Here is a 27,768-nt window from a genome sequence, read left to right as displayed (position 1 = left end):
CATGAAAAGTAGTTATTTTCTTGTCTCAAGTTTGTCTGATGCATATATTAAAAGTCTCAATGCACATACTTGCAATTTAATCAAACCAGCGGTTATGGGCCCTGTTCACTGGCTGACCACTCCAAGCTATTTGACTGCTTAGGCACTGAATCATAGATAAATTGAGTCCTTCAAAAACAGCAGATTCCAGCTGACTCCCGGTCAGAATCTTCCTAATGACTCAGGCAAGCTACAATTGATTACAGGGAAGTCACGCAAATTAATACAGAGCCAAGCTTAAAGGCACTTCCTGGCAGGCCCCCAGGTTTTTAATGGATTTCTAAGGTCCAGTATGGAGGCAGCTTTCTATAAGTCACCATTTAATGTGGAAAAATATTGATTCCCTCGCTCCCTTTGACATTCTGGGCAGGTCTAACGAGATGGTGGGTTAATAGCACGATTTGGACTTCTCAGATATCTAGAAGAGCTGTGTAGAGCTAAGTGTCTACACTCAGGGAAGCCCCCTGTGCTGGGAAGTGGGGAGGTCTTTGTTGTCAGGGACACTATCTGTGTCCTTTCTGTTCCAGGGCGCCTAACAAAGAGCTCTAATCCTGGAGCACTGCAGGACGCAGGCTATGTAGCTCACAGAGTTGCCAGACTTCACAACCCAGGTGCTCAGTGGGTTGGTTCTCACTTTTACATGCATAACTTTTCTTGCAAGAAAGGTAAGGGGCATCTTTAGGGTCCAGAAAGTGCAGAAAAAAAAAATGTAAAAACAAGAGGGAAAATTGCAAATACTGGCAAGCAGGGGACCAATAGTGAGCATGGATAAGCCAGAGTTGGAATTGAGGTCTTCCACACATGATGGAAAGCTAAAAAGTTAGACGCTCAGTGGAATGGTGTACTGGGAAAAAACAATTTACCCATTAGCACAGGGGGGCAAAGGGGAAGCTAGGTTCTCCCATGGGAATCTGAAACCTTACATCAACCTTCAATTTGGTTTGAGATGCACATTTACACCGCTAGCATTGGCTAGGAACACTGATAGAACCCTCAAAGCACAAAAATAAACATAAAAATCTAGCAGGTTTGTTACTTATGGGGTGACTGGCAAACAAAACATTTCTAGAAGAACAGAATCTCCATCAGAAATCCTCAAAGGAAGCTCTACTCACAATTTAAATTGTGAATAGACAATGACAAATTTGGGAGGAGACAACCCATCATTAGTAAACGGGAGCAGTCAGAACCTACAGAAGGAATCCACCACCATGAACTTCAGAGAAAGGGTTAATAAATAGAAGTGCACGGAGGTAGAATAATCCTGGAGCTGAAAGAAAGGAAAAGCTGTCCCAATTGCTCTCTGGATCTTAACAGAAATAAATATAAACTCCTGCACTTGTAGATTATGCAGAAAATATCTTATCTTCAAATGAATTTGGAAAACTCTGGCTTCAGTACAGTTGAACAGGTTGCTTTACTCCAGAACTTCTCAGAACCTTCTGAGAAGGTTCTGAGTGCAGGTTAATGTTTAGCTCACGGCTCTGAAAGGCAATGTGGTATGAGAATTTGCCAAATACATTTGACCACGGAATCCTATTTCTGACTGCACAACTAATAACTTCGCTCAGAACAGTGTGTGGGAACCCCTGGTTTAACTGATTTCTTTGTATTTATTTCTCACAATCCCTTCTTCCAAGCACTGAAAGGCTTAGAAAGAGAGAACACTTTTCTATCCCTTGCCTCCCCTCTCCCACTTCATATGAAGATCTGTTTCCTTTCCCTTCTTTTGGAAATTACTGGAGAAACCGCTTTCCTTCATATAGGAATGAAGTGCTAAGGAATTGTTATTCTTTATCTCATTATGAATAGTTTTGAAAACTGGTTTTTTACTTTTCATTTTTTAAAAATTATATCCATGCTTTTATTGTAAACCATGTCAATCTTTTTTTTTAAAATTAAGAAGTACACAAATTTTAAATTATCCATTTTGAATTATTTCATTTCCAATTTAGGAGGTGGGAGTTCCCTATGGTTTATCTCAGAGTTGGTAAACACTAGGCTAGAAGCTGCTTGCTGAGTTTTATCCAATATGAATATGAATTATTGGTGAGGTTCTTTTACTTTATTATTTTCAAATATTTTTGGCTCAGTGAGAAAAGATTTGTTCTTATTTTTAAAAAGTCAAACTTTCCTAAGTGTGTAGGTTGAAAGAAAGGAAAATATGGAGCAAGTAAAAAAAGCTGTGGATTTTATTTTCTTGGAACTTTACACGATTATCTATCCAAAATAATGGTCTAGTTAATCTTACTCTGAATTGCCTGGAGAAAGGTTTTTTTTTTTTTTTTTTAATAGTAATAATACTCCCTACTGGTTGCTTCAGAAGGGAGCAAATGTCATTTTATTAAAATTTGTCTAAGGAAGGCAGCAAATAGGGAGGAAAATAGAAAGAATTTGTTAAAATCATTTAAAAAATATTTTCCGCATTTTGTTGTATTAAAGCTCAGGCATCAGCAGAAGGCTGTTTCATTAGGAGAGCTCTTCAAAAATATCGTGGGAACTATTATACAAGCTGGCCTCAAAGAGGAGCAAAAGATAGTTTTTTAGTTCCCTCTGGTGGTTAAAGTTTAGTAATGCTCTTGCTGAGATTCTGTGTTGTTAGGACAGGAAAAAATTACTACGGTGAGAATTTCTTTTTATTTTATCCTGCTCAGGAAATGGAGTCTTAAAAATGTAAATTTATTTTACAAGCATATTATTTGAACAGTGTATAAACCCAGGTTATTCCTCCTAATGAGTTATCTAAGATAAAATATCAGGTTGAACCATCTGAAGTAGCTACTATTGCATTTTGACCTACAAAGGTGGCAATTATGTCGTACACAAACAGGTTACATATACTTATTTGTCAGTTGAATTTCATAAAGGCAGAACAAATTCTCAGACTGGTTTCCTCTCTTTCTCACTTTTCTGGGATCTCCTTTATATCATCAAGGGGAATGGCCTTACTAAGTGTCCCTGTCATCAGGAGATTTCCTAAGCAGAGAAAGGCTGGGTTTGTACAATCCACTTTCTAGGGAGAACTGAAAAAATATGACCTAAAAAGAGATTAAAAATTTGCATTACTGGAGAAGACCTCTAGGTCAAGGCTTGACTAACCATCTCTAAACCCAGTCTATGGTAAGTGTTCTCATATCTTGTCATCCTCTTCAAATTAAGCCTCGCTCCTAGAATGGTTTTGAAATGGCTTTTTTTTGTTTGTTTTCTTTTTTTTTTTTTTTTTTAGAGCTTCTCTCCTTCCTTGACTTTTCTTAGCTTTGTACTCTATCCAACCTATCAAGTTTGGCTTCTTTCCTTTTGGTATGTTATCTTGTGCCCTGGAATTTTCCCTGCTATTGTATGACAATTTCTGTTATTTTCAATCCCTCTTTGAAATCTCTAAAATGTTAATAAAATCACATCATCCCATTGCTTAACGCTACTCAGCAACTTCCAATTACATTCTGAAGAAAGAAAGAGAGAGAGAGAAAATCCTTACTCTGCCCACAAGGACCTGTGTGATACATCTCCTTCCTCTCTCTTCACCTTCATCTCCTTCCCTCCTTCACACCCTGATAACAACATCCATCTTCTTTCCAGTTCTTGAAATCCTCAAACTTTCACCCGTCTTAGAGTTTTTGCACAAAGGGCATCCTCTGCCCACGGCTCTCTTCTTTACAGCTTGGCCAGCGCTTGGTCTTTCAGGCCTGGCCTTCAATATCCCACAGAGTTGACTACTCTAAGAATAATTTATGACTTGTGGCCAGTTCCCTAAATAAAAGCTATTATATTTTTTATTTACAGTTTACTTGCTTATTTGTTTATTATCTTTCTATCCTACCCAACTTTAAGCTCCACAGAGAAGGGATCAAGTCTACTTCATTCATCACCCTACAATCCAGTTCTGAAATACTGCCTGGTTTCTTGACACTCGGTACGTGTTCGCTGAATGAATCAATGAACATGGCCGCCTGGAAGCCTTCCTCAAGTTTACCCAATGTATGTAGTCCTCAACCACGCTTGGTCTCCTCTGCACTCATATTTGGTGTTTATTTATAACGTAATAATTCATTCTTCCCCATGCATTTTCAAAAGGGTTTTTGCATTGTCTTTTTACGAAGTCGGATCTTAAATGGCTGCTTGAACTTACCACACCACTTGCCCTCACTATGGGAGCCTTCAAGTCTGGAAAAACGTTCTCCAAGTACCACTTGAAGCTTTTGCATTTTAGTTTCTTTCGAAGTTCCCGCTGTTGGGTGAGGTTTCCGACGTCTAACCCTTGGTCTATGAGGTGGTCCCCGTGGCCGTAGAAGAGCTCCCTGTACTCATCGAGCCAGACCTCAGCCACCCTCACCAAGTTCCGCTCCACTGTCTTCATCCGGTCTTTGGGGAAGGAATACGGATTGTCATTTCGGAATATGTGGCCCACTCGGGAACAGGGGATGATCTCAATTTCGCCACCACACATCCACACCTGGAACAATTCGATGACACGCACCAATTATCCAGTGATTGTCCACAGATCATGGGCAATTAATGACAAGAAGCCACCTGGCAACTTTCCCCCCTGTTGAAGTACTGCTCTTCACTTCTGAAATCCTTTTCAACAGAAAATTAAACTCAACAGGTTTATTTAGTTTTGTATATTGCTGTGGACCATTTTAGGATTACTAACATATATGTTTTCTCTTTTCCTATCCTGTGTAAATCTTGTTTTTTTTTCTAAAAAAAATCCTAACAGAATCCCAATGTATGAAATATGTAACATGAGTTCTTGCTTTAGTCAGATCAAGGAAAGGAATATCTATTTCCATTTTTTTCAATATCCCCTTCTCACATCTTGGAATGATCTGTATGACTTGTGGACACAGCTGAAGACAATTCTTCCTGATCAAGAGCTCAAAGTAATACCCCTGTTCCTATATACACCCCACTCCATAGGAAAGCAGGTGCTTTGGATGCTCTCCACTATTGCTGCCGCCGCCGCTTTCTCAGATATGAATCAATGGTTATATAAATATCCAGAGTTATCTGAGACGTCCTAAGATGCTGTGCCATCGCCTGTTGGTGGCCTTCCCTAGTGGCTCTTTTTATTCTTCTGTCACTTGTGCTCTCCAAGACGGCCCGTTACTAAATAATTTCATTATTTCTAATATATTAGAAAAACCTGTGAGAGTAATTATGTGTCAGGTGTGCATCCCACAGCATTTACACTGAATGGCAGACAGTTATTTCCCCCACATTCAGATGCAGAAACCATGTTGTGAAATATGAGGGAACGCCAATAAATTTCACTAGAGTTATTGATTCTTCCAAATTCAGTCTGGAATATGAAGACGTTAATCCAGAGGCCCTAATATTTCTGTGAAATTTCCTCCCAGAGGTAGTCACATATCTGATTGTATTAGTAAAATGAAACCATTTAAAAATGATAAACTCTTAATTGTAAAGAGAATTTGAGAAACGCTTGGTGATACCTTGAAAGAGAGCTCCATATTTTCTCCACCCCAAACATCGAGCCCAGGATCGTATGTTCCAAGTTCAAAAAAGTAGTTTTTATCAATAGAAAATAATCCACCTGCCATGACGGGGCATCTACAAAAAGAAAAGTTGGTTTTTTAATCTTGCATGTCATGGGAGCTCAACTTTAAGAGTGGGTTCCCTACTAGGAGGCATTTTAGAATATTTACCAAGTATGGGGAGGTCTTGAAAGAAGTCACAAATAGCATCTAAGTGACAAATTCCCTGGTTTATGTGGCAGAACTTGATTAGGGTCAGCAAAGATGGGGCCTGGAACTAGGATTCTTACTTGTCCTTTATGCCCTGACACAAATTCTCCAGAGATGTTATCTTTAATAACTGTTATTTAGTGCTGTTTAGGGAAGACCCAGCAGGCACTGTTGTAAGTGTTATATATGTATTAACTCAAGCCTCACAAAAATCCTGTATGTAACACTAAGAAACTACAACCCAGAAAAGGTAACAAAGTTTCCTAAGGCCACAGACTGGTAGGTTGTACATCTGGGGTTCAAATTTGAGTGGTCTGGCTTGACTCTATGATTTCTCCCCCACTATACTGCCTCAACTGTACACAAACTTTACTGACAGCTTGTTATGTGGCAAACACTTTTTAAAGCACTTTATATATAGTATTATCTGACTTAATTCTCAAAACAATCCAAGAGGTAGCTACTTCTGTTAGTCTCAAAGTAAAAGTGAGGAAACAGAGACTCAAAGAGGTTAAGAAACTTTTTAAAAGTCACCACTAGTACCTAGTAGAGTTCAGATTTAAACCCAAAGGGTCTGACTCCAGAGCCTTCACTGCTGTTATTGGTCACGGGGAACAGAAACTACATTTGAGCCAGCAGTTAGACAAGGCAGTCATCACTTCCCATGGTGGTCACCACGGAGCCAGCTGAAAGCGGTTTGTGTGGAGAGCCTGCCTTGCTTTTAGGCTGTGCAGCAATCTCAAGGGTAAAGTAATTCCTCCTGCACACTTACCTCCCTTCCCCCACGATTTAAGTGCATATTCTATCTGTATCCCAAATGTCCTTCACAGACTATCCAGAATGTATTCCCTTTCTAACATTATGTTGAATATAATCTGAACTCAATCACTACATTGACCCTCAAAATGGGAGTCTGAAAAAGGCAAAGAGGTTCTTTAGGTGTAAGATCAGAGCAAGATTATTAAATCCAGGAAGATCTGTGTTTGAATCCCAGTTTCTTCTTTTACAAGTGGTACATCCCCAGGAAAATTACTTAACTCTCTTAAGTCTCAATTTCCTTATCTCTAACGGGAAAACCGCAACCTCTCTCCTAGGGTTATAGAGAGGTTGCACAGTGCTTAATAAATGGTCATACTCTTACTTCGCTTGCTAGGAGTATCAGTTGTGAAAAGCCTCACATCTGGCAGGACATGAGGCGTGTTTTTCTGAGGGGTAAGTTCAGGAAAAAGATGCTGCAATGCACAGGCTGGGCTTGGGCTTTCTTTTGGGACTTGCTGGCTTATGTCTGCTCAAGTTGTCTCTCCAGCAGGGAAAGCTTCAGGGCTCCCCCTGCTCTGCCTGAGGCTGGCTGAGTGCTCGTCCTGCAGGTCTAGACTTTGGGGGAAGTGTTAGGAAGCTCCCACCACTTTGGCTTCAGGTCTAAGCTGTGTTCTTCAATCCAGTTTCTCCAGCAATAAAGCCCCAATGATAATTCGCATCCAGCTTCTGTGTCTATTTCTCAATTTATTCACAGAATTTGGCACCCCCTCCCATAGAAAGTACAGGATTAGACTCAAAAAGAATTAGAATGATATCTCTCTTACTATTATTTACTCTTAATTTTTACCCATGTTGACTTTAATATTCTGTGTGTTTATATGGCCTTTATGCAACACATTTAAGTGGCTTATATTTCTTAGTTTGCAAATCCCGGAGAACAGGAGTAGTGTTTGTGAATTTCTCTGGTTCAGGGCTGAATAGGGTGCAATTGCCCACTGAAAAGGTGAGTTTTGGTTGTGGGAAACTAACTTCTCAGGAAAACTTTTTTTGCTTTTGGTCATTTATTGGCTAGAACTGTAATTCTTGGTGTTCTATAGACTGACAGCATATACTTGTTTTGTGGAATTGCTTCCTATGCCTTTATAAAAAAGATACATGACTCCTTCCTAATCTTAAGTTTCACACACTTACCTTATTATATCAGTTTCTTTAATTTTGTTTTTTGCAACAACGTCTGGAGGAATTGTTCTCCAACCAAAGTTCATTGGCCACACAAAGATGCCTCTTTGAAAGTTGTCCACTGTCATGTAACTAGTTCAGGAAAAAAAAAACCAAAGTGCTACCTGAGATCATACACATACACTTAATCACCCCGACATCATGTCTTGTGCAAGTGAATGAAACAAGTGCTTGTGCAGATGATTTTAGATCATCACAAACTTTTTAACGACGTTTCAATAAAGTGTATGAGTATAATTTGCATCAGTGACTAACTGGCTGGATTGCTCACTTTTAACTTACACTTCTCTTTTAATAATGTTCTGGCCATTTTTGAGGAAAAAAACCTCACTTAGGAATATATATGTGTATGTGTACATATATATATATATATGTATACATACAGATACCACAAAAAGAAAAACTAATCTTAAGGAAAATAAATATTTTGGGGTTCAGCTGAATAGAAAGAGGAAAGACCTGAACAATGAGTATTAGTATTTATTGGCATTAAGGGTTAAGAATTTGTGATGATCAAATAAACAATTGGATCGATCTGCTTTCATCTCAAGGTATCTATCATGTATTTCCATTTATTTAAACAGATAAATTGTGTATTACTTAGATTTGCGAAAATGTACATATTAGGAGTATGACCAGTACTTTCTGCTGCTGGTGAAAACTCACTTAGAAGTATCTTGTGGAATATGACAATGTTACCTCATATCCTTATCATTGATGACTTCAATTACTGGACAGGCTACTTTCTTTCTACTTAAATAAACTCTTTCCAGAAGAGGTTCCAACCAGCCAACGTTACATTCCACGTGAGAATCTAAGAATGTCAACACGTCACCTACAGAGCCAGAAAAAAAAAACAATTATTTGAAAATGCAATACACTGAATGTGTGTACTTCACGTTCAAAGGTCCTGGGGATTGATCCAGAAATGTGGTTGTAAAGGCAGTAGTCTTTTCTTCTCACTGAATTTCTTCCTTGTCTCTCTAAATTCATTCCATAATGAAATGAAAGAAATTTTGTTTCTAGCAGTCCCTTGGGGCAAGCATTATTTATGTTTGGAAAAAATTGATAAGCCACTTAGAATGGGGAGCCAAGGCTCTGAAGGGAATATTTAGTATTAAAGTTAGTTGCTTGTGTCCCTTCTAAGGAGGGTGGGTCCCATTAACTCTGGGGTGGAAGACTGGGACTTTTGTTTTGCAGAAGACAAGGAAGAGTTTGAGATTCCAAGTTTGGCCTTAGGAATGATGAAGAGGAAAAATCGCTCCACATTATAGGAGTGAAAAGGAATTAAAGTGGGGGAACTAGTAAGACTAGGAGGTAGTTTTAAAAGGGTTACGGAGGGGGGAATGGGGAGTTGTTTAATGGGTATAGAGTTTTAGTTTCACGAGATGAAAAGAGTGCTGGAGACTGGTTGCCCAACAGTGTGAATGTACTTCACAGTGAACTGTACATTTGAAAAATTGTCTGTCCTTGTTGAGCACAGACCCCCACTTCTACTTAGGTGACCAACTTAGGATACTGCTGCTAGCACCAATTAGTGCTAGAACATTGTGCGTAGAGTTCCTTGATGAATGTGGACCTGCTGCCCATTTAATTTCACAGAATGATTTATAAGTGATGGTGAGCAAATCACGTGTCTTCCCTGCAGCAGAAACAAGTGGTAGAAATTTACAGAAAGACTGTTGCTCTTCAGGAGGCCTGAGAGTTGGCCAGAAGTTAGATGTCACTTGTTGTTCACATACTAAAAGTTAGCCAGAGAGTTACAGTTTTGCCTTACTATTTTGTACAAGACTCTTTCAGACTCTCAGAGAGCCTGATATTACTCTGAGACCAAATGTGGCTAATTTGACTTCTGTTTCTGCGTGTCCTTGGATATCGGATCTCAACCTTGCCTGTGGCTTCTCTTCCCTCCTCTCTGAATCCTAAAGGGTAAGTCTTTAGGAAGCAGTAGCTGTCAAGGCCTGTCAGATTCCGGATTCAGAGTCTTATCTTTGATCTCTTTGTTTGGTCAGGCATTCTAGAGAAGATTTCTACGCTGGTATCTTTGCTGATCTCTGATTATACTCTTCAAATCCACCGCAGGCTGTTGCCTGTGCTCTACTTGTGAGGTCAGGGGAACGCCTGGGAGAGTTTGGGAGGACTCACTAGGCTGGCGAGCCCTGCTCAGTGCCATCCTTGAATGGTCCCTGAATTACATCCTTGACTGAATCTGGTACAGGACCTCCTGAGTTCCCTTAAACTCTCCACAGGGTTCAGGTGCATTTCAGGGCAGTTGGATTTGTCTTTAAATGAGGCTGTTACTAACCCCATCAAACAGACCTTTCTGCTTCTTTCCAAACTCAGACATCAGCCCTCCACTAACGCTGCTCAAGTATGGGCCATAGACACTGCCATCTATAGGGAGATAGGGACAGAAATTGAGAACAAATGTTCTGAAACTTTACAGCAGTTTGCCAGAGTAATTGGTTAATTTATTGTCTATTTCATATACATGTGTGTTATATATACACACACACATATATATAATTATGTATATATCTATATGTGTGTATGGATGTATGTATATATAATTGTGTATATAGCTATTTTTTTTCCCATTTCTTTTTTGGGTAATTCATTTTTATTATCATTTATAAAGGTGTCCACCAAAAATGGAAATGAAAAGAAGTCCTTCTGTGATAGTTTGGGAAGTCACTCTCTGCTGCATAGTGGCAAGCAATTAAGATGCACCTCGCTAAAGTTTTTCAGAGTTGTGCCCCCTTAGTGAGTCATTAAAACAATTTATTGAGATTGGCCAGAATCTAAAAAAAATAAATAAAACAGAAAAGAAGATATTAGAATCCGTCATGCATTTCTTAACATGGGTCACGGTCAAAAGAGTTTGGAAGTTACTAAACTAAAACTGAGCTAATGTGTTCAAGGGTGTTAATGAATGACTGAGAAACAAATTTACACTTTTACATTTGGATTTACTAAATTCAAAGAAATCATTTTATGGTGTAACTATAAGTTATTGAGAAGGCCAATGGCAATAACTTTGATCGAGTTCATCGCACCCCTTCTGAAGGCGGCCTCTCATACTGTCTAACAATTTGGGCTGTTCTGGAGATCATTACCAGCAGGCCTTGTGCTCCAGGTAGGCAGAGAGACAGTTTTTATAAGCAGCACAGTTTCGGTCCTGTATTCATCAGCTTTCTCTATATGGATGTCTAATTTTCGTCTCAAACTGAGATGGGCAAAATCAGAGCTCAGTTGCAATCCCAAACCTGTTCCTCTGGTCATAGCCCCCCCATCCACCAATTTGCTCAGATTCCAATCCTAGGGGTTTTTTTGACTCCTCATATTTAACACTCTCTTCACATCTTACCTGATGGCAAGTCCTGTAGGCTCTGTGTCCGTAGTAATTCTAAATCTGACCACTTCCTCTATCTGCCCTGCTACATTTCTGGTACCTGGACAACCACAGTAGCCTCCTAACTGTTCTCCCTACTTCCTCTCTGACTTCCCTAATGTCTATTCTCTACAAAATGGCCAGAATGAGCTTTTAAAATGTAAGTCAGACAATTTTATTCTCCTTTTTAGTGTCCTTCATTGGTTTCACATTATACCAAGAACATCGCCTGCATTTCTTAAGTGACTCAGAAAACTTTACAGAAGACTGCCTTTGCCTTTCTCCCCAGAGGAATCTCTTACCACTCCCTCCATGGTCAGTACCCATCAGCCATAATAAACTTCTTTCTTTAATTTGAATATACAGAGCTTGTTTCTGCATTGAGACATTTGCATTTCTTGTTCCTTTTGCCTGGGACTGTTCATCACACAGATCTCAGCTCTAAAGTTATCCACTTGGACTATTTCTTGACTATTTTATTTTTGTATCATTTGTGGATAATGACTTTCCAAAGGAAATCAAATGGAGAATTTCATTAAATTTTTCCAAATGCGGTCCATAATTAAGAATCTTAGCTGTCACCACAATGCCTGTTTTGGTGTGATGTGCTTGTTGTCAATTTAAAACTTCCATTACAGAGAGAAGAAATTTGTTAGCAAACCAATGGGATAAGAGAAGTTCCAAATCCGGGGTCTAGTTGCAAGGCAGTGAAACTCAGGTGAGCAGATAATTCAGCATCAGACGATGCTTGAATCCAAGCTGGTGGAGGTTTGCAATGCTATGGCTTATAGGGGCAGAGTGGTGGCTAAATGTCTAGAAGCAACAAAATGTAGTAGAAACGAGTGTAGGTTCTAAAGCCAAGGTTTCTGGGTTCTAATCCTGGCTCTACCACTTACTAGCTGGGAGAACTTGTCATAACTTCAATGTGCCTCCTTATTCTCATCTATAAAATGAGGGAAATGATTGTACCTACTTCATAGAGTTATTGTAAGGATTAAATCAATTAGTACAGAAAGTGTTTAGAATGGTACCTGGTACATAAGGTCAACTATTATTATGGGGTACAAGTGCATCCAGAGAGGATGTGAAAATGAACCAAAGTGTTTGATGCTATTTTTAGAATACTTATGGAGAGAAAAGATATACCTTCTCCCCCATTCACCCACTAATACCCACACACTGAAAAAGAGGTGAGGAAAAGAAGGCGTGTTGCTCTTTGGGAAGAGAGGGCAATTGGAAGAGCAGACAAAAGTCAGGGGAGAGATAATTAATTCTGAAGTTCTCAACACAGATGGGGTCAGGTCAAAAAGTCACAGGCTTGAAGGGGCGCCTAGTGGTCAAATTTGGGATGATTTGAGCACACACACAAAAATATGAATACTAATACTAATGCTGATAATATACACATTGACTTTTTTAAGGCATACATCCATAGTGATGGGGGCATAACAGGGGGCTAGAAAGGAGGAAGAGAAAGAGGGAGAGAGGGGAGAGAGAGGCAAACAGAAAAAGAAAAAGAGAGATGTCTTCTTTACAAGTTGAATGCCAGCTATAAAAGAAGAAGGAATGAGAGATTTAGAAAAACAATTTTGCAGTCCTCAGTGTAATAATTGATTCAAGCAATGATCATTAATGGCTGCTAGATTATTGGATAAAATGTTGTGAGGGCAGACCAGAGGGGGAATGGTAGGGGGGGGAGGGATAGACTGGGAGTTTGGGATTGACATGTACACTTCGTTAAATTTAAAATAAAACGCCTTTCCATAAAAAATTTTAAAATATAAGAAAGAATGTTAGCAGTGAAAAAAAATGTTGTGAGGAAACAGAATACTCACATGGATCAAAGTATCACCGACAAAGTACTTCCTACTCTGAGGAAAACTCTAGCTGTCAACATCTTAACCAAGTGCTTAAAATTAGTATCACCAACACTGGGACAACCTGACATCATGTGTCTCTTGATTTGAAGCGATAAGAAGTTCACAATTCCCATCACCTATGTAATAGAATTCTATATGGTATTCATGAAAAACATCCTGTGAGATAACAGTGAGAACATTTCCGAACATGGTCAATTGCACGAAGTAAATGGCCTGTACTCTTCAAAAAAAAAATAACTCAAGGGTAAGTAAGCAATGTATGTGGACTTGTCTATTTTAGACTGAGAGACTAATAAGACCAAGCAACCAAATGCAGTGCATGACACTGAATTAGATTTCTAATTTCAAAAGTGAGAAACAGTTATTAAAAAATGGGGGAGCAATGAGGAAATTTGAAAAGATCATTTATTAGATGATATTTAGAAGATGAAAGTTGTATTAATGTAAGAGAATGTCTTTATTCTTCAGAGATGTCTACTGAGGTACTTAGAGATATGGTGTCATGATGTCTGTAAATTCCTTTTCAAAAGTTCAGAAGAGTGTATGTATGTATGTGTCTGTGTATGTGTGTGATGAAGCACGTAAAACTTTGTGGCATGAAATGATGGATATATGAGTGTTCACTGTATTATTATTTCAAATTTTCTGTATATCTGGGAAACAAACTAAAATAAAAATGCAACCAAAACAAAAAATTAGCAGCTTCTTACCTGTTGCGTTCTGTGCCCCTGCCAGCCTGGCTCTTATTAAGCCATGTCTCTCTTTGAGGTGAAGAATCCGAACTTTTGGAAACTGAGACATGTATTTATCCAAGTTATCTTTCAGGTAGTCTATATCAGGGAAAGGATAGACAAGGAAACACTTTAATTAATGAGATCTGGACAATACCAGAAGTGCCTCTTCAACATCAAATTCCCAAAACTATGACATTTATTATAGTCACTAAACGTTATTCTTTGAGCCATGATGTCATTTTCTTGGTTGGATTTTTCTCTGGGATCAATACTCTAAGCTCTCCGTTTTCCCAAAACCCGAATCCGTCTTTTCAGTGTAGCCAAGTTACCGAGAGGAGAGATCGCCTTTTCTGAGTATTTGTCAGGACAGGTACAAATTTACCTTGAAATAAATAAAGCTCAGGTTTACGCACAACTTTTCACCCTTGCTAAGGCCCCTTCTAAGACCTAGGGGAGAGTCTAAGGATTGTATGCAAACTGAAAAACTTGCAAAAGAAATATATTGTAACTGCAATTGGCTTAGACCACTGTCACTTCCTACTATGACACCCCCTCTATCACAGCTCTGCTCTCTTGCTCTTTTTGGGGGTTTTGTGGGGTATATATATGTAGCTTGCAGTTACTTCTATGTGCAATTAAGTTATTGACATATCCCAGGTAGGAATGGCTTCTAGGAATATTTCTGCTGGTCACTTTTCTACTAATTGTGAATTCTTTCTCTTAAAGAGGACCCCATAGAAGCTTTGGGGCCCACAAAATCCGAATAGGTCATTCCTAAAGGGACTATTATCTGTTTGGTAACTAGATGCTATTTCTGTTTATGCTATCAAGGCCACTTCTTAAAATTTTCAACCAGTCTTCTTTAGGTATCTCCCTGCTCCTGGAGCTCAGTGTGACCCTGGTAGGCACTTTGAGGCTGAGGGAAATGGCTCCTGTCCTTGGGGTCATGACCAAGGCTAAGCTGTTCTATTAAGATTGTTGTCTCTTTGCTGTTTTCTAAAATTTTCTGAAGTGGGTTGCATTTTGGGAATTTGTAATGTGGTCTAGGACCTCTGGCAGTCATGGGACCACTTACATACACAATTTTTTTGACAGTCCAAAGAGAGAGATTCTTCACTGTAATAAACACAGAAGTGAAGACAGTGGTGAATTCTGCCTTTGAACTCTGTTGGAACCTCATTTTTCTTGTCCCTTTGGCAATTTGTCTTCTCAACACTTAGCTGAACATATAATAGGCTTTGCTCTTGAAAAAGAGGACATAGGCCTTCCATTTCATTGTTCACTATAACTCTAGCTATTATCAGTAGGAAAGGCATCCCATTAACTGTGGAGTCTTTGCTTGTTAGATTCCATAAAAAGTTATTTTTGCAATTGTAGAGAACATCTTATGGTCTCTGGAACTTCAAGGAGCTGTAGTTCGAAAATCACTCCTACGTGGCAGAGAAGTCATAGCTAAAGGGAAGTCTGCGGTGGCTAGTTGAACAAGGCCCTGGATAGTTGAGCTGACTTTCTGTAACCCATAGACGTTTGGACTTAGGCCTCTAAGGCACAACATGAAAAACTGATTTGGCATTTGTAAAATGTTTATGCTTTATCAAATTATCCTGTAATTTTTGTAATTTCCAGCCAAACTGCTATTGCCTCATATCAAAGTTTGATTTTCCAGGGGGTAGTTTTCTTACCTTTGGTGCTGAAGTCATCCACCAGTAGAATCTCCTTGATGAGGTGCGGAGGAGAGCGGTTGAGGACGCTATGAACAGACCTCAGGAGAGTGGACCACACCTCATCCACAAAGCACATGATGACACTGGTGGTTGGGAGGTTATTGTGTACAAGCTGCTCTGCACACCTGGGCCATAACACAAGCAGAGCACAAAAGATGTGCCAACAAGGTCCACAAGGTGGTTTTAAAAGTCACAGAGTGCAATTGTGTGTAAATACACATACACTCACACTATCTATCCATCTATCTATCTATCTATCTATCTATCTATCTATCTATCTACCTATCTATCCATCCATCCATCCATCATCTATTTATATCTTTATCTTTATCTCTAACTATCCATAAGATGATTATCTAATGTGCTTTTGTTGGGGAGAGTTACAAACAAAATAAAAGAGCAGAGGAAGGATACCAAATGACAACTGTCGCTATAAGAGGCCTAGACATGCAAGACATGAGAATGGCCTGTGGAGGCATCACCCTGTAGTGGAAAGGGCATAGGCGTTGCAGGTGGTTAAGACACTGCTTTGAAGCCCACAGCCAATATTTCTCAGATATTTGTCTATTGATACTTTACTTAATCTCTCTGTGCCTCAGTTTCCTCATCTGTAAAGTGAGGTAATGGTTCTTATTGAACAGAGGTTTACAGCTTAGTGAGAATGCACATAAAACGTCTGGCACAGTTTCTGGGCACAGGAATTCACCAAATGGTAGCTATTGCTGTCCTAATTAGGTTATATACCACAAGAGAACATGCCTATTCTCTTATTTAATGTTACGTAATTAACATTAATTCAGCTAATGCTACCAAGTAGCTTATGATTGCCTTCCCAATTGGCCTTCAGCCAAATGCCAAAGAAAATATTCTTTCCCACTGCATGTGAATGTATTTATGGATATAGATGATATGTATTCTATACTACTTAAACTCTTAAATAGCTAGCTTCTCTATCTATTTAAGGGGTCTTTGCTGAGACCCTCTGTGTTACAGGGTAGCCACAGTTGAAATAATTTTGCTGGTATGGAAGTGAGACAATGGCTACAGTGGGAGTTGGTATTCAGGTGGGTTGTAATTGGTCTTGGGATTTCTCCATGCCCTGAAGTGCATCGTGCCTCACTGCTGGCCTTCTTCCAGCTCCCACCTGAGTAACTCTTCACAGGACGGAACCCAGTGGAACCTCACAAAGAGTATTTGCCATATTTCTAACGCAGCTACTCTTAGTAATGTGATAATTAAATTACAATGATCATAAATAAACATTATCAGCCTTCTGCATTATTTCATTTTAAACCTCAGACTAACAGCATCTCTTCCCCTTTTTATAGAAGAATAATTGAAATCATGGAGAGTCTAGCCCATGATTATACTGTTAGTAAATGGCAGAGTTGGGACTCCAGCTCTGGTCCAGTTTGGCTCCAGAAATAACTATTCAGGAAATATTAAGTCCACAAGAATAAAGGCAGCTGGCTGTAGATGTGGCATTTTGTGGGAGCACGTACTTCTGCCAGACAACATAATTACACTGTGCTTAGTCTGAAAATAAGAAATAGATAGGAGTAAAAGCCATAGAAAAAAACACATTAGAATGGCACTTGGCAGTTGGTAAAATACTATTATGTACATAGTTAAATTCAATCCTTATAACAACTACTTGAAATATATACTATTATACTCTTCTTCAAATAGAGCAAACTGAAGCTTAAGAAGTTAAATGAACTACCAAATGTAACATCCTTCACTGGAAAGAATGTATATGAGAATGTGAACAAATAGTTTAATCCAGATCTAGGTCATCAGAGAAAATGAGGTAAAAAGGAAAGTGGTAGAGGATTTTGAAGGTACCGGGGAAGTATGGTTAAATGTTCCATCTTGGGCTCTAAGTTGGGGAAGAGGAAGTAAAGCTAAGAGGAGTTTATTGGCCTGAGTGAAAGGAAGAGTATAGAAAACATCAGTGACCTCCTGTGACTCTCTCATCTCTAATTTTATAGTGTAAATGAATGGGAAATGCACATTTCACACATAAATAATCTTTACAACATTTGGTCCCGAAAAAAATAAATCAATTCTAAAAAGGAAGGGTAGTATATATAAGTCCATGCCACTCTCTCTACTAAATGTAAAATAGATAGCTAGTGGGAAGCAGCTGCATAGCACAGGGAGATCAGCTCAGTGCTTTGTGACCACCTAGAGGGGTAGGATAGGGAGGATGGGAGGGAGATGCAACGGGGAGGAGATATGGGGATATATGTATATGTATAGCTGATTCACTTTTTTATAAAGCAGAAACTAACACACCATTGTAAAGCAATTATACTCCAATAAAGATGTTAAAAAAATAAAATAAAAAGGAAGAGTCAGCTGCACAAATTCTGCCTGAGCCATCTGAATCAACAGGCCTTAGCTGTGAAGTCCTAGAGCTGCTTTACTATTAAAATTTGGTCGACTTTAGAAACATCTAGTTACAAATGAAAATACATTGGGGAGAGTTAACCAAGCAGGCTAACTCATGTTGTATAACCAGGAAGATGACTCTTCTCATCTTATGAAACAGTTGATTTTTTTTGGCCTCTTTTAGAAGAAAGTTCTAAGTGGTAATGTGAGCCAGTCTGAAATTGGAGGTTGAAAGAATGCTCAGGGATTTGAGAGGTTTGGGGAAGGCACCTCCCTTCACCAAATACCTCCTTTCCCCCTTTCCTCTCCATTATCTGTTGTGATGCCTTAATTTCCCCATCAGGAGTCTATATAGGTAGATCATGAAGGATTCCACTAGATCCAATGTGGATTTCTATCCCAGGAAAGAGTACCTCTGCCAGTCATGGACAAATATATATTTTAGATGCATTTGAGGAATCACATCAAAGATGACCCTGTGGAAGATTATGCTATACAGATCATATTGGTGCCTGGAAAAGAGGGTGGCATTAAAAGATGGGGAAGAGGGGCACAGAAGGTTATGTGAGAGGTTTCAAATACAAAGCTTCGTAGTGTGTCTTGGTTTGGGTGGCTGAGATGCCAGGCTACTCTGTCATTTATAGGTACCTGGTTTCCTGCATTACTAAACAGGTTAAACATGTTTCCAGGTGTGTAGAAAACCCAGCATGCTTGTTTTGTTCAAAGGCACAGTGGGTCAGACCGCAAAGACTTTCAGCCTTATTAACTCTTGCATCATTCTTACACACGGACTGTCATCTACTTCCCATAGGTGGTGAAACTGTTTCAAGTTATCCTACATTGACCCAACTGAAGCAAATTTCCTTTCCTCCAGTTTGCCCATTGGAAACCTTTCTGCCATATTGGAGGGAGGAGTTTCAGCTCAAGTCAAGTCTAAGTTAAACGCAAGATATTTCTGAGTTTGTAATCTTTTTTGAGGTTAAGAATTTATATTTGTATTGTATATGTCCAGTCATCACACAAGTGAGGTATTTAGAGTCTACAGGCCTTGTGCTATACTTTCAAATTAACCCAACCTGTAACCTGTATGTTTGGGGGAAGTCTAGACTGAGATTACTGTAGTCCGACCAGGTACTAAAAATAAAGGGGGACTCTAACGTGGGGGGCTCCACTGTCCTGCACACAGTGGGTCCACTACTGTGTGGGAGAGAAACACTCTGGACTTGAGGAAGATGACAGGGGACTAAATACTGAGAACTTTCTGATACTTATTGGCTGCACGACTATGGGCAAGTCACATAACTTTTCAGAACCTGTTTCCTCGCTTTTAGGATGAAGATTACAATGCCTTCATCACCAAATGTCTGTAAAGATATGATGAGAAAATGGAGATAAAAATACTTCTGTAAGTTCCATGGTAAAAAACCCATGCAAGGTCCTATGATTATCCAAAAGCACATGCACCCATTTTGACTGCATGCACTGCCCTTTTCCCAGGCAGTCCTTTAATCCAAATCTATCAAGGGCTCATCATTTACCAAGAGACTCAGAAAGTGATGCGTTTTGCCTTCTTGGCTTGTATGCACTGAAGGCTCAGCCCCTAACCTGATTTGTATGTAGCCTATCGAATAAAGAAGGTTTTAAATCAGAAGATTGAGGAAATGATAATATTCCCTCATGTCTATGAATTTTTCATTTTTATTCCAAAACAGTCAAAATGGACTATGTGGGTCAAGTCTCAGTGTTCACGGATTTGAACAGAAGGTCGAGGAGAATATTTTCTCAGCTTCTATTTGCAATTCAACTACTGCTTCAGTGTGAGCCTTCAGGGGCCTTCCCTCTCCAAGCTCTGGTATCTTTGGGAGGATCAGAAAGAGAATAGAGCATCTAGCTGAGGAGCTCTGTCCAGAATTATATTCTTTTCTGCAAGACCTTAGAATTATTGAGGCTTCTTTTCCTCTCACTGATAAGAGGGTATAGTGATATAAATTTTTTACTTTTATGTTTTGTTCTTTCTAGGGTAGCCTAGCCCTGACATTTAGTCAGAATTGCCTGACTACTAAGTTAGAAGTTTTCAGTCACACTCAGCACCCATACTCCAAAGGCTGAAGCTGTGTTTAACTGCCTACCCATCAAAGCTACTGGACTCAGGCTTAGAAATATAAGCCACCAGCATCAATATTCACCAGTTCAACAATAGTCTATTTTGAGCAGGCAGCTGTCAGAGTGAGGTAAGGATGGGAGGGCGTAGGGCAGGAGGTGGTGTGATGTGGCAGAGATAGTTCTGGGTGGAGGTTAGGGCACCTTTCGGGTAGTTCTGTCTCTCCTGGGGGTTTGTGACCTTGGGCAAGTCACTTCCTTCCTCAGACTTCTCTGTAACGTAGGGGACAGGATTAGAGTTCTTTTGAAGCTTCATCTAGTACTAACTTTCGGTGAGGCTCTATGTAATTTTAGCCTCATAAGTGCTTCCCTCTGGGTCATGAGAGCCAGAGCAAAGGTAAATTAAACTGTTGTTTTGGGCTTTAAATCTTTGGACATTTTTTCTCTGGTCCTTAGAAGCACCTTAACAAGGTCCTGCATGATCTGGATTCTGCTTACTTCTATGGTCTCATTTCTACCCTCCCTGCTCTCCCTAACCCTATGTCAGATTTCCCGCAGTTTCTCAATGGATTATTCTTTTTACCCCCTTTCCCATGTCTCTAACTCCCTACCCCTCCAGGTTGCAGATCAAAGACTTCTGCCCTCTCTCAGGCCAGGCTCAGCCTTTCTCTTCCTTGCCCCCGTAGTTTACTCTGCTTCCGAAGAACGTTTTGACGTGTTTGCCTTGGAGGCAAGACCCATGCTCAGATGTCAGATTGCAGAGTAGCTAGGCACTCAGAGATATTTGTCCACTGCTGAGTTGTGGTTGTTGGGCAGTTTTAGAGTCACCTTTGCTTAGTGCTGTACAGAAAATGATTCCCTGTAAATTTTCTCCCTGACAAGGTACCTGACGTGCAAAACTAATTCCCCTCGTTTACCTCTGACCCTATACCCCTCCCTGCAGCTACCCACCCCGAGTATAAGGAAGAGAGATGTTTTAATTTATGCTAAAGTCATCTGATTATAAGGAAACAAAAGAAAGAGGAGCCGTATCCTATGGAAAGAGCGCTAGAATTAGAAGTCAGAAAATTTTCTTGCTGGGACAGCAGACCTATATCGGTTAATCTTTTAGAGCCTCACTTTTCTCATCTGTAAATCACATGAGAGATAGTATGTCTTTCATAGTGTTGTTGTGAAGATTGTTTAGAGTAAAAAACCTTGGGCTTCCCTGGTGGTGCAGTGGTTGAGAATCTGCCTGCCAATGCAGGGGACACGGGTTCGAGCCCTGGTCTGGGAAGATCCCACATGCCGCGGAGCAACTGGGCCCGTGAGCCACAACTACTGAGCCTGCGCGTCTGGAGCCTGTGCTCCGCAACGGGAGAGGCCGCTACAGTGAGAGGCCCGCGCACCGCGATGAAGAGTGGCCCCCACTTGCCACAACTAGAGAAAGCCCTCGCACAGAAACGAAGACCCAACACGGCCAAAAAAAAAAAAAAAAAAAAAACTCCACACACATATAAAATCTATACACACACACACACACACACACACACACACAATCACTGCCTGGAACATCAATAAGCACCTTTGTGGTGAGGCTCAGCAAGGGACAGATTCCCTTTATTCAGAGAGGCTTGTCAAACCCAGGAGAGGTGAAGGTGTGGATGGGTCACTGTAAGGGCAGAGCAGGTGGCGTGGGGAGAGAGCCGGCCTGGTGCGGTTGAATTATTGCCGAGTGAGGAAGAATCAGAAGACTGAGGGTTGGATCCCAGCCCTACCATTCATGAGCTGTGAGTCCCCTGGGCAAGTTACCTCTCCCTGTGCTTTCTTCCTCATCTGTAGCACTTTATCCATCTGGCATGGCTGTTGTGAGGATCAAACGAGATGACGTACATGGAGCATGGAAGGTCCCAGCTGCCCAGCTCATGACAGGCAGTGAGCAAACAGGCGTGGAATGAAATGAACCGCCACCTACTGCATTGCCTGCCGCCATCTGAAACCTCAGCTTCCTCTCTAAGTCTCAGCTTCTCTACAGGTGAAGCTGGGACAGCGACAGTACCTGCCTTGAAGAATAATTTTAAGGAACAAATGAGAAGGCAAGTCGTAAAGGCCTTTTGAAATACTGTACTCAGTTTCTCTGCATTGACCCTTCTCACACATACCCGTACACCAACGTTTAGAAGCGGGGCCAATTTAGAAGATATTTTAGTTTAGAATAATGTAGATTTTTTTTTTTAAACATAGAGGAGACTCTAAAAAGCTCCCTTTATTCTGAAAGCAAACAACAAAACAGAGCTTCTAAACAAACATTGCTATTTTTACCCCATTTTCTGAGCCTTGAGCAAAAAATGTTCCCTTCTTGAGAGGCTCTGCTCTGAATGGGTCGCCCAGAACAGCCCAACAGGGAGTTATTTTCTGGGACAAGAGTACTCGGGGCAATATCACCACAAGAATTTGATAAATAATTTTGTGATGGTTAAACTGGGCCCTGGATGAGGTGTGTAAAACAAGAAGTGTACACAGGTTTGAATTTCTACATTCATTAATTCCTCTCTCGCATAAATATTTCTAGGTCTCTGGCAGTATTTAGGAGACAAAGTCACGGATTTGCTTTAACATTTCTCAGTTTTACATTAATTAGGCACTGTTTTCTTCTCTTTGAATCAGTAGCAGAAGCGTGTTTTATATCCTCTGATCGTCTCTCTCCTTATCATTCCCCTAGTTGTGGGGAGAGTGTGATAAGTAAAAATGTAAAAAGCTCTATAGTCATCTTTTGGCCACATTTAACCTTTGTCTTGTTATGGTCTAGCCTGCACCCTTTAAACAAAGTTGCGTTATATTTTCAGCTTCCTGATACAACTTTTTAGTGAAATAGCACACTGTGCTCTAACACACACGAACACACTAATGAGCATGGACATGTACACAAACACACACACAATTCAAAAGCAACATTGCTTTGTGTACACTCATGGAAGAGAAAGCAGGAAATAACCCTTTTAAATCCATCTTGTGAGATTTTTTTTTTTCCCCTGCCCTTGTTTGGTTTCTCAGGGAGGTCTCAGAGCTTTTCCAGTCAATTTTAGATAATGTTCTCCTATCACTATTAGTCACAAAAGCTATCTCATCTCACCAATTAAAATACTAATCTTATGTAAAACTAAGGACATTGAACTTCACATAACAGTAAAGTTTCTCTTTTCTCTCAGCCTGATACCCACATTTAGAAGCATGAAGTTTGAAAGGCTATGTGGTCAGTTTACTTTCAGTAATTCATTAGTTGTGGTTTTTGACCTCACTAGGATTGGGAGAGTAGGGGAGAGGTGGAAATTTATGTTCTAGAAAGGTTTTTCTTTCCCCTCAGTAAATTGGACTGTTTTGTGGCAAACGCACGGTGCTATCTTTTGCTTTTCATATGTGCCAAAAGAAAACTCTCTTTAGCTGTGTAGGAAGGAATCAAATGATTGGTTGACAGTCCCAGCTCTGGGCTAAGAGAATAGGCCCATTCTTGTTGCTTTATTGAGGGGCTTGCCAGAGTACCGTAGGAAAAGCAAAGCATTAAAATAAACAATTGGCTAACATCGTGATGATGCAGCAGTGCTAGAAGAGCATGCTGTAATTCTTACTGTCCTCTAAAAAACTAAATGTTGGCAGCAAACATGTCTTTGAGTCATTTTTCTCTAAATGCAGATTCAGGAAGTGCACTCTTAAAATAAGTTCATTTTTGAAGTTACATCTTCACTCTAGCTGCAGGCCACAGGACAGACTTCTCTAAGTAGAATTGCCCTGCATTTCCAGTAGATAGGACCATGTTTCACCAAAGCCTGTGTGTATGTATTGATTATTGCTGGCTAAAACAAACTTCAATAATTAATAGTAAGAACTGCAAGGGTTAGCTTTTTATAAAGAAAGGGTTAAATATGGAAATTTGAAATAACCGTCAAAACAGTATTTTATCTGAAGCATATTTTATAGGCAAAAATTCTAAGCAAAATGAAATTGTATTTTATTTACTGGCATAAAACATTCTCATAAATAAGATAAGGAGATTTTCATCCATTGAAAGTCAAAACATTGAAATGACAAACCAAACAACAACAAAGATATGAATTAATGAATGAACACAAATTAATGAATAGACAATAGTGTTAGAATAGGATGTATTTACCTTCAACGAGACACTAACATATTCCATATATTCAAAATGAAAAATTAGGAAGTCATTATTAATTTGTAAAATGACTTCTCGCAAGCCTAATTTGAATAGTTATCTATCATTTATTTTTTTAAAAATAGTATCAATATTCAAAAATCATTTCAGAGAATCTTATCTTTAAAACCATATTGTGTAAACTTGTATCTTTTGAGTGCACAGCACCTGCTCAGTGCTAAATGGATACAAAATAAAGTAAAAGACAGAGTTTCCTTCCTAAGATCAGAATTTCACTGAGAAGTTGAAACAGATTCTCAAGGCCACGGTTAGTGAAGGGCACACAGCAAGGAGTGTTTCAGTAACCAGGAGAGTGCATTAATGGTCATTGGAATTTAGAGGTCACAGTCAAATCATGGTCTAGATGGAGGTAAGATACAATTAGATTTTGAGCAGTGTCAGGTTAAGAAGTTCTAGGAGAAATGGTGAGGACCGTGAAAGGTGAGGATAGGGGGAAGCCGTGGGAAGGGACCAGTTAAGAAAAATATCAGTGGATGGTAATGAACGTGATGAGTAGAGAAAGATGATAAGACTAACTATCCTTATGCTGAAGGCCCACATTAGAGAGCATGTCACATGCAGCAAGCGATAGCCCCACAGCCAGGGTCAGAAATCAGGGTGGCACTGAAAAGGACAGTGAGAATAATGCTAATGACAGAAAGGAGTTTTTGTGCTTTTGGAAAAGGCCATGACTATATCTCAACATCTCAGAAATGGTTCTTTGGGACTCAGGAGAAAAGGAGAGAAGAGCAGTTTTGGAAAAGAGTCTGATTTTAGAACAAGAGCAAGTGAAATTGTCCTGGGAATGCTGCTTCTCTCTTCTCCTTCTCAATGTCAACCTCATCCTAGCATATCGGTTAAATCATCATCCTTAAGAACTATTAACTACTTATTATCTTTACCGAGGGGACCTAAATTTAAACAAACATACTAGCAAATTTATGGTTTTTATCCTTGTTTTGGTTCAATGTATATTCAATAGCCAGTTATGATATGTCAGTTATACTGTGTTAATCAATCCATAACGTGGATTTGGGGGAAATGAAAGAAGCAGTAAGGGAGATATTTCCCAGAACTCTTAAAATTTAAAGGTTCCAGTGGGTTGCTACCATAGCTAAATTTAAGGCCAGTCCTTCGGCATTCTAATAGATTCTTTCTCTCTCCCTTTCTTTCTTTCTTTCTTTCTTTCTTTCTTTCTTTTTTCTTTCTTTCTTTCTTTCTTTCTTTCTTTCTTTCTTTCTTTCTTTCTTTCTTTCTTTCTTTCTTTCTTTCTTTCTTTCTCTCTTTCTCTCTTTCTTTCTTTTTCTTTTTGCCTCTCTCTCTTACATGCACGTGCACACACACACATTCTTATTATATTCTATAACAATTTCCCCCATGCTGACTTGTAAAATTTATTATCTCAAAAAATCTTATTGTGTATGTTCTTACAAGCATCTCATATACCTTTTGAGCAAAGCTGAAAAAAATAAAATCAAAGTAAGAAAACTTTAAATCATGCCAACCTGATAAATCAAATGTTTTTCATCTGTATTTTCTTCCAAACTCTAGCCATATGAATACATAATTTGCACATACTTGTAGTCAGAGTGTTTGGGTAAAAGAAAAGAAAAATAATTTATTCTCTTCCCTGTAAGAATGGCCCAAAAGGGGTTCCGTACACAGGATCCCTGCTGGCTTAAAACTGTCACCTCCATCCTGTTGGAAGAGTAGAGCAACAGGTAGGCACCTTGCCAAGAGCACCTATATTTAGCCAAGGTGGGTTGTGTGATAAGAGGGAGGGGCCTGGCCACATGCTGTCTGACTCATCCTCTCAAGCACACGTGTCACTCACTTTCTCCTACTGTCGGGACAGCCTCCTTCAGAAGACAGAGCCTGACTATGACTTCCCTGGGCAGCAACCCTTAACTTCCACAGACCAAAGCCTTCAATAAATCACATGGACGATAACATCATTATTACTTGCTTTTGGCCCTCACACAATTGTCCTTTCTCTGGTTTGGAATTGCAGCCTGGGCTTCTGTGCAGTGTCTGATTTTTCCCCAAGCTCCATAGCAGTCTTCCAGGCCACAGAAGGGATGTTAAAATAAAGCTACTTTCCTACTTCATTCTCCGGTGTTTTGTGTTCAAAGTTGGCATGTATAGTATATGGCCATATAGTATACACTATATAGGATATGTATAGTAATATGCCATACATAAGTATGGCATATATAGTATATGCCTTATACTGGCATATTTGGATGTGCCATACATAGTGTATACGTGTAGCAATATAGTGGATATCATAAATATATGTGATATATGTGATATACAGGATTTCAGATCAGAGCTGGTCCAGCATAATTTTTGGGATCATTTTGGTAGTAATTAGTAAGATATGGGCGACCAACAGCACAACATAATTTTGAGCATGGATTTTAATAATTTCTCTATAATTGCTAGCTCTATGACCACAGACAATATAACTTCCCAGGGCCTCAGTTTCTTCATCTTTACTTTGGGTATATTTGTGTTCTCCTCAAGGTTGTGAGTTTCACCAGGGTGAGGAACATGAATGGCAGAGTGCTTGGCCTAAACAGGTGATTAGTGCATGGCCAATAGCCATCTGCCAATGGCTAAGAGCTGAAAATGGCTAACATCCCAATGAAGAGGCCCCTCTCACCAATATGAATACAGGCACATCTATATCTGCCTTCCTCTTAGTAACACTGAATACCTAGATCACAGAGAAGAGTTGTTTTCCTTTTTTTTTTTTTTACAGAAGCCAAATGAGGGCATTCTTTACAGACCACATGTGCTAAATCTGAATCTTGATATTCCCTAATTCCACCTTCTCGGCAAACATTGTTTGGCTCAGGAATTGCATATCAAGGCATACATGGAGTTGTATTATCAATTAATGGGTAGTGAACATATGGCTATGAGGTACCCTCACTTATGAGTGGGCCAAAAAGAGCCAGAAACCAAATATATTTGAATCAGATTAAATATTTGTGATCTACTTTCTAGTTAAAGGAATATAATTTTTTAAAAACTGGTTTATGAAGGCTCACTGGGCACCTTCAGAGCTGTGCTGTCTTGGAAGACTGAAGTAATTTCTGAGTGCCCTTACTTGTTGATTTGGATGCATAATATCTGCTGCCTCCTTTGCAGAGCTCTTGTGAAATTCATGTGATTTGTGTGCAGTTGCTTCATAAATGGTGAAACTCTAGAAATATAAAATATTATATTCTTGTATGTCCTGTGGGTGTTTGCTACTTATTGGCTGATTGACTTTTTCCAAAATTATTATTCCTGTATCACTGAACTCCTGAACTATCTACCATTCTCATCTATAAAGGATATTAAATTCTAAGGAGTAGAATCACTTCTTCACTTATGGTGATCATTACTCATGATTAGGCAGAATTCTGCTGGCTAAGACATGATTCCAGAGAGGCCTAGAAGGCTCCTTCCCTGTGCTCCTTTCCCAAATATACTCCTGACAAACTTGCTAATAATAAAAAATTCTGAAATTGAGAATTCACTTCATTGTCACTGTTTTAACGGAATTACATTTTAAGCTCTACCATTCATATACACCTTATTAGGAATTGAGCTCCCCTAAT

General features: G+C 39.5%; 1 protein-coding gene across 1 annotated transcript in view; it reads right to left on the bottom strand.

Annotated features, from left to right (window-relative positions):
• GALNT5 (polypeptide N-acetylgalactosaminyltransferase 5) overlaps positions 1 to 27,768 on the bottom strand; it is a 54,326-nt gene that overhangs the window by 9,357 nt on the left and 17,201 nt on the right. Inside the window, exons 2-7 of the mRNA XM_082464976.1 lie at positions 15,433 to 15,599; positions 13,727 to 13,846; positions 8,445 to 8,580; positions 7,698 to 7,817; positions 5,496 to 5,613; positions 4,169 to 4,492 (exon numbers count right to left, since the gene is read on the bottom strand). Coding sequence (XP_082321102.1) covers positions 4,169 to 4,492; positions 5,496 to 5,613; positions 7,698 to 7,817; positions 8,445 to 8,580; positions 13,727 to 13,846; positions 15,433 to 15,599 — 985 coding nt within the window. The remainder of the gene's footprint in view (positions 1 to 4,168; positions 4,493 to 5,495; positions 5,614 to 7,697; positions 7,818 to 8,444; positions 8,581 to 13,726; positions 13,847 to 15,432; positions 15,600 to 27,768) is intronic.

This window comes from Balaenoptera physalus (assembly GCF_965194825.1).
Source record: "Balaenoptera physalus genome assembly, chromosome: 6".
NCBI classification, from domain to species: Eukaryota; Metazoa; Chordata; class Mammalia; order Artiodactyla; family Balaenopteridae; genus Balaenoptera; species Balaenoptera physalus.
The sequence above is the reverse complement of the archived record's forward strand: the minus strand, read 5'-3'. Positions and strand labels throughout refer to the sequence as shown.